We start from the raw sequence: 21,137 nt of genomic DNA on the forward strand, positions 1-21,137 counted from the left end.
TTTGTAAGAAGAGGTAATATCTCTTGTTGCACCAGTTAGTATGAATGAAAAAAATACACTGGCATCTATGTGAATAACTTTCTATCCTAGACTTTTAGACCATCATAGTAACAATAGCATTAACCCTTCTTTCTAGAGTTTGGTATTAATATGAACCAAGCAAAGCTGACATTGGTTCAGGTTCTTCTTGCACGTAACCTGCATGTGTAACCTGGGAATAACTGCTCTGACAAAATGCTTGCATAAATGACAAGAAAATCATGCTTTTTGTGTCAGGATTAATATATCGAATCTGTGCAGTATGCTGAAGCAGATATACAGAAACATAATTTCAATTACTTGAAATACATTATTTAATACACATGTGTTTTGCATTTCAGTTTTCCTATCTCTGGCTCAGACTGGTCAGGGAAATGGGATTTTCAGCAGAGCTATCTCACTTCGAAACATATTCATAAAATATTTGTTTAAGATTAGCAACGGAAGGACCAGCCCAACAGGGTACAGGCCTTGAGGGGAGTAAATACTGTTTTTAGGACTATTCCCTTTGCTGTCTGGAAGCTGGAAAAGTGAGAAGGCAACATTTCTGGGAAGCCTTAAATAATTTGTGTCCTTATCACTATTATTTGTATTGCTGCAATTCTTAGGAGTACCGGCTAGGCTAAGCCCTGGTTGTGATGATACTACAAAAAGCACATCCACATGCTCATATTAAGTTAGTAGGGAAATCAGGCATGAACCCAGAATTAGTGGTCTTTATTTCTCCTTCATGCTTAAATTTCAAACAATTCAGGGCAAAAGATCACGGAGTAAGTTACAGCATATCCAGTATGGCAGAAAACCATGAAGGACATAATAATGAATGGTGGCTCAGTGAAGCTGGTTATGCAGCAAAAAGCCTAGGCAAACAATCCAGATCCCACTCTTCTCCCCACAGTCCCAGATGGATTACGGTCAGACGTCCATCAGGGAATCTGCTAAATTTAGTTTGGCCTCGGAGGAAACACAGGACACGAGCTCCTCTCGCTCCTTCACCAAAGACTGCTGCTGAGCTTCTTGTTAGCCTGGTGGGCCAAGCACTATGAACACCCCCACCCCCCCTTCCCACCACGCTACGTGTACTTTGAGACACGGGACTAAATGCAGAGGAAATGGATTTTGCTCAAGGACCTAGTTTTATACCCTTCCTCTGGGCTGCTTGTTTTTCACTAGTGGGGCAGAGGCGTGGAGAGGTATTATGGCTGCTGGCTTCAAGTCAGGGCTACTATAAAACCTCATACCACAAACTGAAATCTTTACTCTGCCTCCTCGCTCTGGTGCCTGGAACAGACAGAAGCACCACAGCTCAAGGGAGCAGAAGAAACAGACAGTGTCTATAAGGTCCCTATACCGTTAATAGAAAGAAATACATATTCTAACCACGTTCAGTAGGTGCCTCCCCTGGATAACTGTACAAAGAGCCTTGGATAATATCTGACCCAAACTGGTCTCTTGAACTTATATATCCACAGTAGGAGCCCAAGTCCTTTTTTGGCGGAACGACTATGGCTCAGACTCGGTCAGTGCTGCTCGTGGAGTCCCTTCAAATACACCTCTCTGCTCCGAATGGGCCAACGCAAGGGGACTCTCACCTCGGCCACTTTATGAAAAGACATATCCTGAGATAATTGGGACAACTGGGGACTGGGCAGGACAGGCCCTTCCCATGCTAGGGACCTTTCCATGGGAAATGCTTCTGGTCTTCCCCAGGCAACACAGGACATCACACAGCCCAGATCACGCTTGGAAAGCAGTCTCGCTTAATGCATGTAAAGTACAGTATTTACTTAGCGGAACTGTCTTTGACCTTTCAGTTGTACCAACACATCAGTATGTTAGTAATAAAAATTAAAGACTATTTCCAGCATATGTCTTTCAAGTAAAGTTGGGAAAATCTGACCAGTGCAGCCTTGTTTGTCCAGATGTACAGAGCTGAGCAGCTAAACTGCTCCCCAAGTGCCCCCCCCCCCCCCCCCCCGAGACAGCTCGTGGCCAGGGCAAGGCTGTGGCCACCCCCCACCCCCCACCCACCCACCCAAGCAGCTGCATCCTGGCAGCTGGGACCAGCTGGGACCTTCCCTTGTCCCTAAGCGAGCTGCTGGGGGGGGAAGCCCCTGGGAAAGGGGGGTGTGCCGCCAGGCAGGAGAGCCATACGGACATGCTGAATCTCTGATGCTTTTCTTCCACAGAGGTTACGGGAGGAACTGTAGCCTGAGCCTGACAGTGACTCTGCCTTACTTTTTTTCCTGTGGGGAGGACTGAAAATGCCTTCTACGAATGACATTGCAAGGCAGCTTCAACAGGACTGAAGTGCAAGCCTTCAGGAAACACGAGGAGTTGGGGGAGATGTGGGCATGCCTCAGTGACACCATTCTCCTTTTTCTTCTCTGCCTCATGTTCACGTGCTCACCACATCTCCCTGAGTGCTGTTCTCACCACCTTACACAGGCAGAAATGAGGCAAATGAAGGCAGGGAACAGGTCCAAGGAGGCTGTAAAAGAAGCCTCCTAATAGCTGCTGTCCCTTCCCCTCACTCCCTCCACCTCCAGTCTGCAGTGGGGAGGGATCCAGCCTGCCCTCTGGCTAGCTGTGCGCTGAGCTCCATCATCTGAGCTTGGATTTGCGAGCCACCGTCTCTCCATAAAACAGAAGGGCTACAATAAGTTAGCTGTACTCTCTTCCAAAAACTGCCTCACCAACAAACCCGCAAACATATCTAAAGGAAACAAATGACTATTTATCTGGAGAGAGAAGATTTTTCATTTTGGAAGTAGATATCTCATGAGCAGCACTTGGTGCAGTGTTGACAGGAGCCTGCCCAGCAGTGATACACCATGGCTCTTTCCTTCCACAGAGATCAGCATTTAACCCTTCTAAAACATTAATGTTTCTGACTCAGGGAGATCCACACAGTCTGGAAACATCCTGCACCACATTTTTGCTGATGCTTTCCCCATTTGACCACTCTAAGGGTTCCTCTGCGAGTTTTTCTCCTTTTTCACTATCTGACCTTGACTAATTTGATGCCAAAACCAGAATAATTTACGATCTCAACAGGCAGCAATTCTATTCCATATTCATTTGCAACCTGGAAAACTGGTGCCAGTATGTTAATTATGAGATACAGGTGATAAATGTCATACCTGTTACTAGGAAACATTACTCTCTGAAAGCCTCCTGGCCAAATTATACAAAGGTTCCAAAGATGCTGTAAGCTACACATTAGAAAACCAAACATAAATTGCAAAATAAAGCTGCCACAGATTGTAATGCCAGAGGAACCTTTAGATCAGGTGCCCTGACCTTTATGCAATATCAGCTACTGAATTTTGCCCAGTTTTATCCTGTACTCTCCTGATTTGCTGTACTCCCCAAGCTGCTCCTGGCATATGCACAGTGAGGGCGATCTACGGTAAAGATGGAAGAAGCACCAAGAAAAGCAGGCAGGATGAACCCCACATTACCTTACACCTATTAGCTGCTTTTCCAGCTGCATACTCCTTACTGGTCCCTTGATGCATAGGTTGTGCCTGTAGATGGATATTCTCTTCTCCCATACACCACTGCATACAGTGGAGTTGCTTCTTTTTCTCACTGATGTAAATAAGGAGAAACCCAACAAATGGTGATGTGTCCAAATGTTTCAGTATTAATGTTCTAATTCTCCTAATCAGATCATCTGTAATCACAAAATATGTGACTTACAGCGCTGTTTGTACCACTGCTGGATTTCCCCTGAATTTCCGTCCTGGGCCAGGTGCAGGATTCTTTGGTATTCTTCAAGAGCTCAGCTGGCTGCAGCATAGCAAAACCTCTTTTTTACTTTTCCAGTGAAACCCACAGCACGGCCACTGTGTGGCAGAACTCTAAGTCAAGCTGACAGGGGACTAGGTGGATAAAGTTTTACTCCCTATCAGAAGAGGAAGCAAAAGCAAAGCAAACAAGAAAATTTGCAGGCCTTCTCTCTTTTAAACAAAGACTCCTGTGTTTAAAATAATAAAAATCCACTGATCAAAAGCAAAGCAACCTCCCCCAAAATAGCCTTTCCTGTTTTATCAAAGCATTCATCAAAATTGTCTTTCTTCATAAAAATAAAGTCCCAGGTAGAGCACTAGAGGCTTTTTGCTTTGATTAGATAACAGAGCAGCTGAAGCAATAAGTATAATTGACTTCGCTGGCACCTGATATGCCCTAAACAAATCCACGTGGCTGACCATGACTTGACGCCATACTGGAACTAAAAAAAAAATGAAAAAGCCATCATGTGAGAGAAGTATGGGTATTCACAAGCCATCAGACCATAGCTCCAACAGTCCATATACAGTCTGTCTCTATGATTTTTAATTGTGGAGACTCACTATGGAGAACAAGTGTTTGTCCTCCTTGGTCAGGTTTTGCCCAGCTTATCTAGTTAATCAGGAGCTGCTTTCTGACGCTGCCTCTGGGGCTTGACTACACCAGGAATCTATGAGTGTAGTTCTGTCGTCTTGATATACTGATGCATCTGCCAGGTAAAATCCCCGGGAGATCTACAGTCATAATGATATGAATATCCTTACACAACAACAGCTCATTCTCTCAGGCTTGACTTTGCCAACATCTCAGAAACACAACAAAAAAAATTACATCCTATCACCCATACTGTCAACTGTTGCCAAATATTTATTTTTTATTATTTTGGAGATAACAGAGGTGGACCACACCACGGATGGACATTTTATGGGTATCTGAGTTATTCTACTGGATGAATACAAGGTAGGAGAAAGCACAGAAGTCCCTGATGGAAAGTTATTAGAGGAAGGGGGAGGTGGGTGTCACCAACCATTCCACAACCGGAGCTGACATCTCCCACTGAGGGAGAAAGGAGCGATACGGTGGGGAGAAGCCGTGAAGGGCCATGGAAGTGAAGAGAAGCAGCTATCATTTGATGAGACAGAGGAAGGATATACAGTGGAGAAGTACCACAGGAAAGGGTGACCTGACTGAGGTAGCAAAGTGGTTTTGAGTTCTCTGGCCTTTCTATTGCCATTCTCAGCACCACTGCATGGAGCCATGCTCATCTCTGCCTTAGCTTTATACAGTTTTTCCCCAGGTACATCGAGGCACAGCAGCAGGCCCTGGCTGGGGCCGGCAGCCCTTGCTGCCAATCCACAGCGAGCTGTCTTGGTACACCATGCTGGTGAGCTGTCTTGCTTCCAGCTGCTCTATCATAATTGAAAAGGAGGGAAAATGCAGTAAAAACTTTCCTGATGTGATTTTTCCATGTAAATCATGTCCTATGCTTGTAACAAGGATACTATGAGGCAGTAAATGCCAGCAGAAGGGGTCCATGTGACCTCTGCTGAAAGACAGTCTACACTATGAAATTTTGACTCTGATGTCCCTTGTTAAAATGGTATTAGGAATAGAGGCGAGGACTTGTTTTTTTATTTAAATACTGCATATTTATATTGACAATGGGAGACTGAACATTGTTTAATAGAAACCCCATGACCTGTTTATGTGCCAGTTAAATCAACTGTGTTACCTAATAAAATGTTTCCTTTAGTTCAGAGCCTTATAAACATTTTAATCAACTGCTCTTAATCAAAACTTTCAAAAACAAAAACAATTTCTCAGCCTCTACAAGGACAACTGAAGGTTTAATGTAGTGCTCTAAAACTTCTGAATCGGCCTCGCACAGCTCCCTGGGGAAATCAGGAATCATTACCATCGAATGTTTCGCAACAGAAATTGTTTAAAACACAACAGAGAAAGTGCGTGAGCCAATGCAGATTGCAATTTAATACTCAACAAGAACAGGGGCACAATAAAAGCAGCCTAGACTCTTCCCCACCCCACAAAATTCAAGATGGTCTCACAAATGGAGACGTGAGAAGAAACATTTATGCCTTTCCCTACACAGATCACTCTTCCGAGATCAGGGACTGGGGGAAAGAGCAATCCAACCCCAACAAGAGCCGGATTAGCCTCACCAGCTTTGCACTCTAATCCATCAAATGATCTGCTCTTTCCCACAAGGAACGGTCACAAAACAAGCAGGTCTCCGAGTGACCTCTTTTTTCATTGATACCGTTCTTCTCACCAGCCTCTTTAAACCCTTTCTCTGCCTCCTTCTTTTACAGCCCAGCCTGCAATCACACCTCCCAGTGATGTGCTCTTTCTGGCCACAGGTGTGGGCAGGGGACCCCCTAAATGTGAAAGCTGTTGCCTGAGCTGGACGGAAACCCCTGGCCTCCTGCCCAAGGCCTGATGCTCTCCCAGCCGATCCATGCAGGCCTGGGCGACCCTGCCGAGGAGCGCAGGGGAGGTGCTCACCACGCTAACTTACACCTTGTGAGGCCTGTGCTCCTCCCTCTTCCACTGGCAGAGACCCAACTATTTCTCAATTTGCTCTGTTACAAGGACCCACCGCTGCCACCAAAGCCCCGCTGTTAAGTGGCCATCTGCCCGCACAGCAAGAAGTTTGCATAGCATCTTAAAAAAATATATTCCTCATCTTCTCCAGGGATGGGGGCCAGACACAAGCATCCTGCAGGCAAGATCTGGTCTGGGGCCCTGAATGGGATCCCTGTGCATATCATCAGCTCAAACCAAGAGCCATCAAACCCTGGTGGTTTTTTTAACACTTTCTTCTTCCCCTTTGGCGATAGAGGTTGCTTAATATTACTGCAAGAATTAGCCTTTGCTACTCTCTAAATCCTGGGTGAAAGATGCTGGGTGATAAGGCCACAGTTGTAAGAACAAGAGTTCTTCTAAATGCTTCGTGGGCCAAATTCAAATTCAGAATCGCTCAGCTGAAGCTAACAGGCTGACACCAGGAATATGCTTGTCCCAGAGTGTCTAATGAATTTTGACTAGGTCATTATGTTGCTTTCTATCCACGTAGATTTCTCTCTTAATCCAAAATTTATAGTTTAATACCTTAGAGTTCAACTGTAGAGTAAAAGAGACAGGAATAAAAGTCACTGTTTTGCTGTAACGAGCCACGTGGGATAGTGCAGAGTCTCACTCTTAGTGGGTCACAGGTCTTTCTTTTTCTTTCCTTAGGAATGTTCATCAGGAAAAAAATGCCAAAACCACAAATTCTCGAGTACAGTAGCAGAGATCACAGACCACTTCCTTTTACTCGGTTATCCATAAATTAGTTGGAAATGGTGAATCCTAGAAAACTGTCTGCATTTTTTACAGAGGGTAATTGCAATCACTGCCAGAACACTGGAAAGGAAGGATATCAAGAGCTACCCTTGGACTCTGAACTTTAGTCAAGTCATGAAAAAAAATCAAATGTGTGTCCTCCAGACAAACACAGCCAGAAGTCAGATGGAGACTAATCCTTAAAATCCCTTTACTTTCACTGATCAGTGACAAGAGAAATCCAGAAAGAAGTTTCATTAAAAACATAAGGAGTGTTATATTAGGGGTTTGCTCTCTTATATTTGCATCACCTTTTTCCTTTTGCAGTCTTTAACTTAGCCTCAATAACTATTTTTAAAGAAACAGTGTTAAAAATTAGGAAGAGCCAGACTGCACGTTCAGTTGTGAACTTTGATTTTGCATTTTGAGCAGCCTTCAGTGAGGCTTTTTTAAAAAGGTTGATTTTTTATCTGGTGAGGACTTACACTGATGCTCTACAAACTCTTCTGGCAATCCCACTGAACCTTGCAAGTTCTCATTGGTTCAGGTGTTGGCTGATAAATCTTATTTTCTTTAGTCTTTCATTTCAAGGATGATAGGTAGCTGCTCTGGGCCACATGATTTCTGTTAACAGTCCACCATAATTTACATAGAACAAAACACAGTAATTTGCCATTTTCTACTAAGCAGATGCAACTATGTTTTAATATTTGACAAACTTGTGTATGTATATCATAGATGGAAAATTTTACTATTAGGAACACTAAATTTTAAGTACAGAGGCTTTCTGTTCTTGAAATTATAGTGCTTGTAAAAGCAAAGAATTATGTATCTTGATAACTGTAAGATATCAGCTATTATCCTGCTCTTCTGCACCTGTGTATGTTTACACATTCAATACAGATGGGGGGAGACCATTTTACACTGATATAAGATGTGCCAGCCTTTGTCCTAGGTTGTACAGAAGGATCGGGAACTTTGGAAACCTGGACCAAGGGATTCCTGGTCCAAACCATGCCTAAAGCAACTGGAAGTAGAGATGGACATGACTCTGAACAGTCAGAGCCATTTATCAACCTAACCTTCATAGCATCTCATCAGACTGGCAGGCTTTTCCAGTGGCTAATGCATTTCCCCCTTTAAACTTAACCCCACTTCTTTATTCCAAGCATCTATTCATCCAGATTAAACAATTTCCTGTTTTCCTAATGGAGGGAGAACTGATTAGATACAAAAAAACCTATTTACTCTGACCAAAATTGTGGACTAGGTGGTTATTTTTACTATTTCTAACGGCACTTCTGGAGACCCCATTAACACTGAGGCTCGCTGATGTAGGATTGGTATGTGCAGGAAGAAGAAGGCGGCTGTGGGGGAAAGAGATACAAGGAAATAAGGGCCTTGAGTACATGGCTGGAGCAAACATGCCCCAGGCTCACCCTGCACCTGCTCGGAGACGATGGGACAAGAGCCAGCTCCAACCTGGAAGTAGTCACAGCATGTTAGCATGATGGCTGCTCTAAGATTACCTGCCCTGCAGCATGGCAAAGCTTGCTGGCTCGGGCTTGGTGCTGTGCTAACGCAGCCGGATGGCTCCCAGACAACAGCATGCTCTCCTCTGCCAGCTGCAGCCCAGCACTGAGCCTGTCTCGCCATACCTGCGGTGTGGTTATGCCCTGAAGCTCACGCAATCGTGCCAGAAGCAGAACTACCATGTTCCCTGCCAGCCCTCAGCCCACTGACTATGCTGATTCCTTCCTCCTTGGGATTTCCCATAAATACTTGAAGGAAGACTCTTGACTCTAGAGTGCTTAAACGAGGTTTGACTGGCATTTCGCAATGTCCTTCAGTAGCAAATCCAATCCCGACTGTTGTACCATGCACCTACCAGGCACACTTCTTGCTTCCGGTGAGTCACTCCAGGCAGTGACTGCTCTTAGCCAGGACAGGCTCATTTTCAGTTTTCCTTTTCTGTTTCACAGATATTAACCTGCACCTAAGTACCTGCTATGCTTCTCAGAGGATAACCTGGCAGCACCTTCTAGACAAGCAGAGGACCAGGTCAAGCTGCTGTGGCAGCTGAACCAAAAGCTGGGAGAGGCCAGGAGGGCTCCAGGCTTACAGCCGGGATGGGAGGCAGCAGGTCTGAACTAAGTGTGTGAGAGAAGCTTGGAGTCTGCAAGGCAGATTTCCTGCTCGGCCAGCAGTGACTTCACCTCCTTCCTTTTGCAAAACAGGGCAAGGAGAAACACTGAGGATCAACTCTGAGGGGAAAAGTCCAGCTCTCCTTCCCCCGTTTTGGTTCAGGCCACTTTTTAATGGAAACTCTTACTGCAGGTCTTTAGCACAACAGAGGCCCAGGAGCCTGGCCTTACTCTCTGTTTTCCTTGGTGTGCGCACAGCTCCCATCGACGGCAGTGGGAGTTGCAGGCATGGAACAAAGACAGAATAGACCTCAGCTTAAATGTTTTTTCTCAAAACAAACAAACCCACCAAGCTTAATTTGTTCAAACAAGAAAGGATCATATTCTATTTCCCCTACTGCAGAGGGAAAAAACAATTTTAAAAGGCCAGTTCAGGTTGCAGGTTTGAAGTCAGGAATGGGACGTTAGGAGCCTTTTCTCCCCGGCCTTACTGGCACTGTTTGTGGCTGAGCTGGGGCGCAGCACTTCGATAAAAGGGACCTGCTCTGGCCACGTCAAGTCAAACAGGTTCTGTCTATCAGTCTCGAGTATCGCCTATGTCTTGTTGCATGGGTGCTATGCGCGGGACACACATTACTCAAAACAGAACACCAAACTAAACAGGCCACGGACACCACAGAAATGAACAATATTTCACCACTCGTTGCAGGTGTTTGTATGCAAAGGCAAGTCATTTTCCTGCAAACTGACGTAAACGCACAAGCTCTCAGGTTAACACGGGTGACCTGTTTTGCTGCATGCTAATTGTGAAGGATTCTTTCCCCATTGTATTGTGCCATTACACACACAGTCTGTAATTCACTAGTCAATAAAGTTTACCAGTAACTCACTGGTGGCTTGTTTGCAATAATAGGCAGACAGGCAGCAGAGAGATAGTAGAAGACCATGCATTAAGTGTACACTGTGGCATTCATAAAATAACACATCCATGATTTGGGGCATCCTGGATGTATACGCAACTTGACTTTCCCTCCCTTTCGGCTTTTAGGCACCGAAACCAGTTGTTGTTGTTTAAAAGGTCTCAGTATTATTCCAGTATCTCACGACAATAATGACTGCCACATAGCAAAAGACGCACACATACAAACATTGATTCATGGAGATGGAGCTAGGCTAGAGCAGTGCTGATTCACAGAGACCCATTAACAAAATTCACTAAAGACTAAATGGTCTTTTCATTATGCCAACTGCTTGAAGACAAAAACAGCCCTAGCAGCTTTGCACTTACATGATACAAAGGGGGAAATCTGAAACAGTCTTGACACCTGCCAGACTGTTGCCTACCTTTTCCTGAAGGGAAGAAGCAGTCCATCTCCACGCTGCTCCGTGAGTGGGAAACACAAAGAGCGCTGCTGGGGACCAGGCCTTCCTGAGGCGGGCTCCGCTCCGTGGTGCGGACCAGGCACCAGCCGGGCCTTTCGCTCGGCCTCTCCAGCAGCTCCACGGTCTGCCCGACTTGAATGCTCAGCTCGCTGCTGTGGCCGGCTGTGAAGTCCTGGAGCACCACGGTTAGTTCACAGCCTCCAGACAACTGTCCAGGTTCGACAGAAAAGAAAAGAATGGGGATAGACGTTAGAGCGCGCAGGAGGAAGCCAAATCATTTTTATATTATATTTACACTGGCAAAGATAGGATTTGTATTCCTTAGAAGCCAAGTTAATAATTTCTTTTGTCAAAGTTCAAAGTATTATGACTCTGGTTTCCTTTAGTTCTTACTGATATTGCTGGGCTGATCTGAGAAATCAAGAGCTACCCACCCAGTAACCTTTTGAATGCTGCCATTTTCTAGCTGTGGGTGGATATTTATTAGGACACTTGCTTTTTTATTGCTTTAGCTTCTTGGGTGACTTTCTGGAATGGCAATAGCCCAGGTCTCCTCCACACTCTGTCTCATGGCAGGACAAATTCCAACCCGCCCCTTTACAGCATGAGCTAGACACATTCCCTCATGCCACCAGCGTGGTGAGGAAACAGCTACAACTTTTTGCAAGACAAGAAACATGCCTTCATCTTCCCAGACTTGCTACAGGGACCTCTTAGGAGACTAGGAGATCCTGAGGGGGCAGATCAGAAAAGCTCCTCCCATGCTCTCTAATGGAAAACAGAGGTGTAAATATATAAACGTGGAGTGACTGATTATATGCTGACTTCCAGGATTTGTATCTAAGAATAAATGTATCATCTTACTTTCGTACTGAGTGCTGGCAACCCACTGCTTTCCTTCAGTCTCACACCCTGCAACTCTCAATGAACAATACTGGTCTCTGTTTAACCACAGTCTCTATATAACTAGAGACCTGATATATAAGTGCTTGTGTATATAGCAGGATGTAACAGAAAAATTGATTCCGCAAGCACCAGAACTAATGAAGCTTGTTTTCCTACAGATTTGGATCTCATGGTTGGATTCTCTGGTGCCTAGAAAGGTGTGAGCACCGATCTTTTTCTGGTTTCTAATCTTTCCAATGTGAGGCCCTCGTTCGGGTTCTTCTCCTCCACTTGCTGCCTGTTTCCCTGAAACATGCAGGAATCTTTGAGATTCTTATTCCACTGTCAAATTTCATTAAAATTACTCCACTGATTGAAAAGTTAATAAGATGAGAATGGTAAACAAGCTGATTCAGAACAGGGTAATCCTATAAATATCACTTTCTCAGGATGTCAAGCTAAAAAAAAGCATATTAGAATGTTTTTAAAGAAACCCCTTCTAAATACAACTGAATTGGGACACATTTTGTAAGATGCTAAGTATCCCCGTGAAATCAGTGAGAACTGAGAACTGCTTATCATGGGTGAGCCCCTTAGGAGTGCACCTTCACTACACTCCTCTCTACAGACTTCACTCTTCGGCTGGTACAGTCCCACGACCCCTTGTCTTAGCCCGAGCAGCCCCAGACACACACTCCCATGGGAACAGTCTCTCTCCCCACTTCAGTGACATGGTGGTTCACGTGTCTAAAGCAGGCATGAAAGAAATCTCGTTCACAGTTGCCATATTTTACAATTACAGAAAGAGATCAGTGGACAAGGACTGGTTCTCACCTGTCCTGTGTCTCTGCCGTAGACGAAATGCTAGATTTGGGGAAGAAGAAGGAAACATTGCTCTGAAAGATTATTTGTAAATAAATAGAAAAAACAAACAAAACAAACCACGGTAGTTGTTTGAGGCCACTCAAACAGTCAAGAGTGCTAGCATTAATCCTGGCAGAGAAAGCTCCGTCGGTTGATGAAAGTGCGGCAAGAGTTCAGTTTAGCACCTAGCTAAGCAGTTTATCAACAAACCCATCATCTGTCACACTGACACAATCTCCACATAATTGGAATACGAACATTCACAGGTTTTGTAAGAGTAAAAGATTGCTAAAATACTTGCTGAGATTTCTTTGCTATGGATTAATTTGAGAAGTAGAAAGTCTTTCTGATCTGATCTGATATCTGTGAGATATTTAAGGCTCAAGAAAACCCTGATTACTTCTTGGCAAATACATTGACAAATCTCTCCAAATGTGATGAATCTCACTTAATTCTTTCACTACTTCTTGATAAATAAGTTTTCTTTCCCCCACATTATGTTATCTATTATATTTTCTCTGAAGATAATCAAACTTCTTCTTTTAGGAGAAAATATGTGAACAAGTACTCTGCTGTATCTACTTCTCTTCCGGAGGTTAGTTTTAAGCATCTCATGCCCTGCACTAAAGTGCCACTAGGTGTCCGTGTTTGCCATCACACAGCAAGCTAATTTGCTGTATGGAATTAACTCTGTCGTCTTCAGACCAAGTGCTTATGTTCTCATCTTCAGACCAAGTGCTTATCTACGTACAGTGCAGGTGTGATGTGTGGGCACAAAGGACCTGGCTGTACATTGTCCTGGGCTCCCTTCAAACAGGAGCCAAGGACCCACCATTTCAAATGGTATGGACAGGGGATGCTCCAGAGTAGTCAAAGCTTTTCTTCAGATGGTCAGTTCGATTTCTGAAAAATTGATCATTCTTATTGCTTAAGCAGGAAAAGTGAAATAGGCCTAAAATATCGCAGGGAAAGAGGCCTGGTGAAGACACCGCCTTAGCAAGTTTGGGACCAACAAAGCACTTCAGGGCGTCAGCCTAGGAAGGACTGCCCTGAGCAGCTCCCCTCCTGCAGCCTGCGTGCAGCCAGCCGAGGAGCAGCTAACACGCAGTCAGTCTATCGCAGGTCTCTGTCAATCCCTTCCCAAATAACTAAACATCCGTGATAAAAGCAGATGCTTCGATCAGGACAACACCTGTAAATGTTATCCCAGAGAAGGCATATGTGCTCCATGACTCTCAAGTGCCGTATAGCCCCAAGCTCCTATTTTCTCTGATTCATTAGAAACAGCTACTTAATATAATGAGAACTGGAAGTAATCATCACCTCTGGGAGCTGCTCAGCACCTGGTGTGATCAAACTCTTCTTCAGCAGGGGAGATATTCACACCCCCTGGCTGCAGAAACCTATCTTTGATGTCTGAGTTAGGAAGCTAACCTCTCTTGGCTCCCTTTGATATGGCGCTGACTCCTCTGGCATCCTCTGGATGGAAACATGCACCAGGGCCTCCCCCTGCGCTCTGGCTCGCTGCTGGAGGAGCCAGCACTAGAAAGGCAGGTCCTGATCGGTGACTTCTGGAGGACTCCTGCCCAACTTGGTGGCAGCAGCAGACGGCACTCAGATTTGAGGCTGAGAATACATCTGCAGGGAAAGACCTTGTTTTGGCAGGAGGAATGAAGCAGCTTCCTTTTTGCATGTGCAGATGGTAGGTGCAAAGAGCTAACCCAGCTGGGCGCCCCCAGATTACTTTTAGGTGCTGACCGTGGTCACAAAGAGCAGAAAGGGAAATTCTTCCTTTTGCAAGGTATTTCTCATGCCTGTTCTGTAAGTGTCTTATACACCACCACATCCCACAGAACATTTACTTGCCAAATTAACCCACAGCAAAGTAACCTTTCTAGAAAGATTATATTACACTAGTATGTAGAGAATTGGTAAGCCACTTAAGAATAATGCAAATACATCTGATTCCCAATGACAGAAATCCTTTCACCTGTGAAGTGTTCCCTCAAGCTATTACATATTCGATTTGTTTTTAGAGGGGAACTTTAAAATCTCAGAGAAGTACATCGTGCTTCTCTCGACCTCTGAGGAGGCAAACTGGGATACGGAGGAGCTGCTGGTTTCTCATATATTACATTTGGTTTGGAAAGAGAAAGAAAATAGAGGATGCCCTTGAGGTTTTACTTCACAGGTAAATGGTTTCATATTTTAGCCTGTGACAAGTTCACTTTTATTATTCCTGTGATAAAACCCACCATTACAGCTGTTGACTGGATACATTTAAAACCCAGACACCACTCTAATCTGTGTATTGTACAACAGGATCAGTGAGAGAGGTTAAAATAAAAATAATGCTGCAACATACCTTGGCAAAGCACAAAACATAACTAAAACATCTGATACAGGGACAAATCTAATGAATTACACAGAAAGGAATGTAATTTCTCATGACCTTAAAATAAGAAGAAAAGGGACTGGCAAAAGCAAATAGCAAAATGCAACAATGAAGCAGAAGGGCCCCAAACAGTCCAGGGTGAATGTGCCGTATGTCCTGAAAGCAGCTAGCAAGAGCCTCGCTCTCCCTCAGCGCTGCTCAACAGAAGCAGCTGCCGCAGCGACAGCGACTGCCTGCCGCCAGGAAACCATCTCCCACTCTCTGCTTTCACTTGTGCCTGGGCTGGAAAGCATAATCACATATTCGGTGCATAAATGTCCTCACCAGGATGTGCCAAAGCAGATTAAACCCGAGCTAGAATAGAGCCCTGCTGTATGCCACCAATGCCTGCAGGGACCTGGTCATGCAGTGGTTGAAAACTATCATTTCTATGGCCGGACTTCGCTCAGCAGACTCTGAGCACCCATGTGAGCAGTTTACTTAAGACACTGATTCTGATGAATGGATTTTGTCATGACTTACAGGAGCCCTTAGAACCTTTTGCTTGGAAACACCCAACCAAGGTGCCCGCCAACCCCAGGAGAGTGAAATGCAAGCCACCAAAACGATCCCAGATGTGGACATGTCCTGTTGTCAGGACATCCAAGCTGCTCCAAGCACAAGAGTCAGCTAAGCTCCAGTGACCAGACGGTACCGTTTAGTACAGGATTACCATGCACTGATCTGTCCTGAATCACAGCATGTGTGTGTGGCCACTGCTGCATCTGTTTGGTTTCCAGCTAGTGCCACAGCCAGCGAAAGCAAAGCTGAATGCTAGCGGCTTATTTATCATTATACTCCAGATGGAAAAGACCTGTTAGGTCACACGCTGCCCTGCCTTCTTGCTAGAATATAACTTAACTAGTGTTTAATCCACTCCAGTTTAAAGGGAAGTAGGAATGAATAGCTCTCTAATACGGTGAGCAGGGATTTGGGAGACATGGGTCTTTGGAGAAGCATTCCTCAGGCACTTGTTTGCTGGGAAACTAAATAGTTTATCGTGAAAACTGCAACGGATCTCTCACTGGTTCTAAAAACAAACCCAAGCTGTGAGATGCAGAGAACTGTTGACAGTAATACTGTGGTTGCTGTTGTATCAGCATAAGTGAATAAAAACATGATACCCCAACAACTGCAACAGCATTTCAATATGCTGTTTCTGCAAGAGTGCAAAATGTTGGTGTCCTTGATGTCCCCTCCTGTGGCACAGCACAGTAATTAAGGTTTTAGTTCTTTTATAACTAAGAACTTAAGTTATTAGAAGGGCTCAGGAACCATGCTGTGGTCTGCGACATACAAGGGCACATAACAGAGAGGACGGTCACCCGTGATGTCAGTGAACTGCACCTGATGATCTTGGTAGTCCCCAAGAGCCGCACTGCAGCCAAGGGGTCGCGATGCTGCTATCTCCTCTCAGAGAGCCCTGGGGCAGACGCTGCATGTACCTGCATGGGTCCCCGTCCCCCGGTGCTGTATTTGAATTCCCAGGCTGAGTGCTGAGGAATAATTTTCGCTCAGGCAATCCTGTTGCCAGCTTGTGAAGTGAGGTAAACAAAGCACTCATATTTGGGGTTCTCCATCTCCAAATATGTGCATATTTTGCTCAGACCCTTCTCAAAATTGAATAGTAACAGAGGATAGGAGAATAAGTGTCAGTGCATTATACCACTTCTCTCACACTTGCCTCGGCTCCATTTGAGTACCACACTATCTAAAACGCACAGTAAGCTGAAGCTGACATCCTTTCGCCAAAGCCTAAAATTCAACTGTTGCTGCATGCGGCTATTAGACTATTATTTAGCCTAAAGGCTTGCTGCTGCCAAAGTTGCTTTTGTCAGTAGGTAACATACAAGTATCCTTTTGTGCATTTTTAAGCTATTTAAAAATAGATTATAATGTAAAGAGCCATGCCCAGCCCAACTCATTATGCTAAGTTATGCAGTGTTCTCCATTATTAAAACTGCTGGATCATTTGCTCATGTTTAGCTTTCTTTTTCTGCTCCTAAAATGCTCCAATTTCCCCTTGAATATATTTTTTGATCATAAAACCAAAATGTTCAGAAGCAGAATCAACAGTGGACAGCATCTACAGATGTAGGTAAAAATCAATATATTTCAGGTAGGTAAGAAGTTGTTGTTCACTCTGTACCACAAATCTCAAGCCAACATCTGGTTTTCACTCAAAGGATTGACAATGGAGGATGAATCTATCATGCTTAGAAGAGCTGCTTAGAGTATCTAAGTATTTAAAAATATGTCAACATCATTGCAGAAATCCACACTAGATGGTTATTTACATATATTAACAGGACACAGACCTCTGCTAGTTTAAACAAAGCTTTCTGTATGGTGCTGTACTGTGTACTAACATAAATTGCTAGTTTTCTGTTGCTCTAAGGCTTTCTGCCCATCTGGTTTTGGATGACAGCCAGTTTTGGATAGGAGCATTTAGTCACCATAAACAGCCTATTTCAAGAGGGTGAGAGAGGCAGTGAGAGAAAGAATGGGATCTGCATTCTTATCGAGAGATTAAAAAAAGTGAGTAAGATACTTAGATGTTGATTCTGTCTGCAGTGAAATAAATCCAAGAGCTGTCACTCTGGCTGGGGGACAGCTAGAGTCTAGAAACCCTACCCCCTGCAGAGTTCTTTGTGAAAATTTCTGTAATTTCATAGAATTTTTCTTTTTACTGGGAGGTTAGAGAGAGATTAAATCCAGAAGAAGCCTTTAGGAATTTAAGAACTAGAGAATCACTTTAGTTTTATTACTTTGTAACTGGCTCTGTCTGCAGTGCAGACACTGAGTCACCCATGTTCCTCCCTCCAAGCCCTCTGCAGCTGAGGGACGCTGAGCAGATAGCTCTGGCAGTTCTGGGGATTGCTTTGCTACATCAATATGGAGGTGTTTTTATGTGGATAGACTCTATTTCAGGAGCTATGAGCTGAGCCAGGAATAACCTCATCATGGTCAGTAGAATTGCTCCAAATTCAATTTAGAATTGGAAACTCGCTGGAGAATACCTGGCTCAACTCTGACAGTCTTTCTTGGTCCTCAAGCCCATATATTCATCTTTCATTAAGATGGAAACGGTGCTTCTCACTCTTTCTGTTTTGTCTGACCAAATGAAGACGATTGCTGCTTGAGCCCTCGCTTCATAGAGATGTCTCTTTATATTTGAGCTATTAGTCAAATGTCCGTCTGGGATCATGGTGACAGCCCTGTAGCCAAAACATACCAGCTTTGCTCCTCTCAGTGAGAAAATAACAACAGAGGTATTCAGATGCGCAGCATTCTATAAATCAAAATATAGTATGTTATTCCACAGCAGGAAGAAAAGACAGTGATGGCACATGGGACATACAAATATGCTAACAGAAAGGAAATCTGGTGTTATGGTCTCAAATAACATACATCTTTCCTGCCCAGCATCTCTTGACGGAGTCCCTACTAAACAACCATATCCTGGCTGCGCTGGATTTTGGACTCAGGGATATGCCAAGACAGCTGCAGAACAGCTTTAACAGAGCTATCTGAATTATTTTTGGAGCCTTTTTCCAGAAAGAAAGACTAGTAGGTAAAGATGATCAGACTTGCTTTGCCCAACATGCTGATCAAGAGCAACAGTCTGTGTGTGATCATGCACTGTTCAAGGTTTTCTCATGGCATTTGGCTGGTACCCGAATTCCACTCCTGTCCCTGGAGAAGCATACGAGGCAGATGTCATCCGCCTCCCCTCAGTAACACAGAGCAGCATGACTAGCTCCAAAACCATTTGCTACCAGTGTTGTAGAGGATGAGAAAGGGATATGGCTGAAACTCTCCAAGATAAATACACCTTTTGTCTCCCACATCCACAAGAGCTTCCAAACTCACCCAGGGTTAATATAAGTACAAGAATAGCCCAAAAATCCGAGAACAATGACTGGTTGCTTTCTTTTGTATGTCTAGCACAGTCTGAGCAAAGCAGACAATCTTGACCTAGGAGGTCAACAGTTTCCGCAGTCAAAATATGACTCGTCAGACCTCATCTCCCAAGATATTGCTAGCAAGTACACTAGATCTGACGGTGTATTCTGACCAGGGACTTTGTGAGACATCTCCACGTACAAGCAGCACAGGCGAAGTGTGCACAGTAAAAGGTTTACGCAGCTGATGAGTTTAAAATAGCAGCAGAGCTGTCTGCATCGCATACATGGTACCATTTGAGGAGGAGAGTTCTAACAGCAGCTTTAGAAAGAAAAGCACGTACAATGGGACAAGCACACGTGCCTCTGTGAAAGGGGAGCACTGTGCACATCTGCCTTTATCTAACTGGGAAGTTCTGCCCTTGCCAGAGTTTTGAGAAGAAAGGAATCAAGTCACCTTCCAGCAGTCCTGTTCCTTCTCAAACGTTTTTCCCAACTGAGTATGACCCCCACTATTTGCTTGTCAGGAGAGAACCTACTGATTCCCTGATGGTATATTAGCTACCTCTGCTTTTAAATTACATTGAAATAAAAATAGTATCCTGAAGAACCAAGACCAGTGGCTTGGAACCGCCATCAGAGAGACCTCAGAATGATGTCCTCTTTGGAAGGAAGCAAATGATGCTCACAGGAAGAGGATAATAAGGTCACCTAGGGATACTTTAGAACAGAGCAAATCTCTGTTTGTGCCAGTGGATCAAGTTTGCCGGATACAGATATCCCCAGATTATATTTCCTTTAAAATCTGGATAATTATTTTAGATAGGTATGTTGCTATCTGCATAGTTATACTTTTAATGGAGTTACAGAAAATGATATAATTTCTAATCATATCTGCAACACATCCTCCTCCCCTGCTCAAATAAAACCCAGACATTTCTAAGAGGAGTAGTTGTATATTCCTTCAGGGCTGTGTTTTTTTGTGGGTTTTTTCTTTTTTCTGTTACAGTGCTGCAGTAATGCATGAAGGCAGAAAAAGGATAATCTTGTACTTTCATCTTTACCCCCACTGGCATGCAGGGATCAGGATTTAGTGGCTAAGTACCACTGTGTTTTAGATACATATAAGCCTGATTATGTTAGATAGCTACCGTCCCCAGCGGACAGCTACGCCTCACTCCCACTGTGGTTACGGACCTGCCTTCCTGCCTTTCACAGCAGCCCAGCTCCGGCACTGCCTGTTCAGCACAGACCCTCTGCTTCTCTTCAGTCACCTGTCTCAGTTGTTCTGGGGTCTCCTAAAACAGACACCCCTTCGCAATGAAGGCTGGATATCTGAAGGGAGTGTGGCTGGGGAGTTGGCAAAAATCAGAACATAAAAGCCTGCATTGACGCTTGGTAGCACCATAGGAAACCACAAACACTCCTCCTCCAGGGCTATTAGCTCCTCCAAACGGGTAAGAATCTGAACAGAGAAACCAAAAACACGATGAAGGATTTAAACTATCCCCTGATGTTCTTTTGCCCAAACTCCTGAATTCAGAGAACAGATGTTTTATATAACTCTGGCTTTATTTTTAATTGGAAGAGATTATTCAAACGATGTCTAAGCCATATGGTCCTGTAAGTCTGACTCCCCTCTGCCATTGCTGGAGAGGCTAGTTTGGCATCCCCCTCCTTTTCCAAGTCGTTTCCTTTCTACAGATTTAATAGCTGCTATTTTTCATTTTTATTGTGGGTCCCTAGGTCCCATTACTCTAAATCAGGGCCTTAGGCCCAGAATTAACTCAAAGGTGGATTTAGATAAATTGCTCATAATGATTTTCAGTAGGCTCATCTAATAGATTGTAAAGGCAAATTCAGATCCGAGATTACAGAAAATGTATCTAAAGGAATGAGTACAGTGAGTGGCACTTTTCACAAAGCTGTACCATTTCAGGTTTCAGAAAGAAGACCTAGTCCTGACTGGCATGTTCTCTTGCCCATTTTCCCCTTGCAGGTGTTTCACTGCAGAATGGGAATTTCCAAAGGGATTTATTATGTACTGAAAAAAACAGTGCATGTTACTGACACTGACTGTTGACAATGCTGGGTACCAGGCAGGCCTCAGGCTGAACAAACGTCTGATGGCAGAGAGCGCTGCACTGTCCCTGGCACCTGCACAATTCACACATCTTTCACACCAGGAGAGGCAGACAGGCCTTTTGCAAATGCCGCTCGGCTCTGCACAGCTTGTCCGTTCCGTGCCTATTTCTATCACAAGCAAAACAGCCCGTGAATCTTGATCATTTAGGAGTAATAATGCTGCTGGTAAAGCCTTCAAGAAGCTTCGACTGAAACATAAGC

General features: G+C 44.3%; 1 protein-coding gene across 5 annotated transcripts in view; it reads right to left on the bottom strand.

The window, feature by feature from the left end:
- Positions 1-21,137, bottom strand: part of KALRN (kalirin RhoGEF kinase) — a 526,992-nt gene that overhangs the window by 90,735 nt on the left and 415,120 nt on the right. For 3 of the 5 annotated variants that reach the window (XM_064514687.1, XM_064514686.1, XM_064514684.1), the window contains exon 34: positions 10,665-10,911. In XM_064514687.1, the coding sequence (XP_064370757.1) occupies positions 10,665-10,911 (247 nt within the window). Of the gene's footprint in view, positions 1-10,664; positions 10,912-12,422; positions 12,453-21,137 lie in introns of all 5 variants that reach the window. The other 2 variants (XM_064514688.1, XM_064514683.1) reach the window with 1 other exon arrangement.

The sequence above is a fragment of the Dromaius novaehollandiae genome, chromosome 7, assembly GCF_036370855.1.
Source record: "Dromaius novaehollandiae isolate bDroNov1 chromosome 7, bDroNov1.hap1, whole genome shotgun sequence".
Lineage (NCBI taxonomy): Eukaryota > Metazoa > Chordata > Aves > Casuariiformes > Dromaiidae > Dromaius > Dromaius novaehollandiae.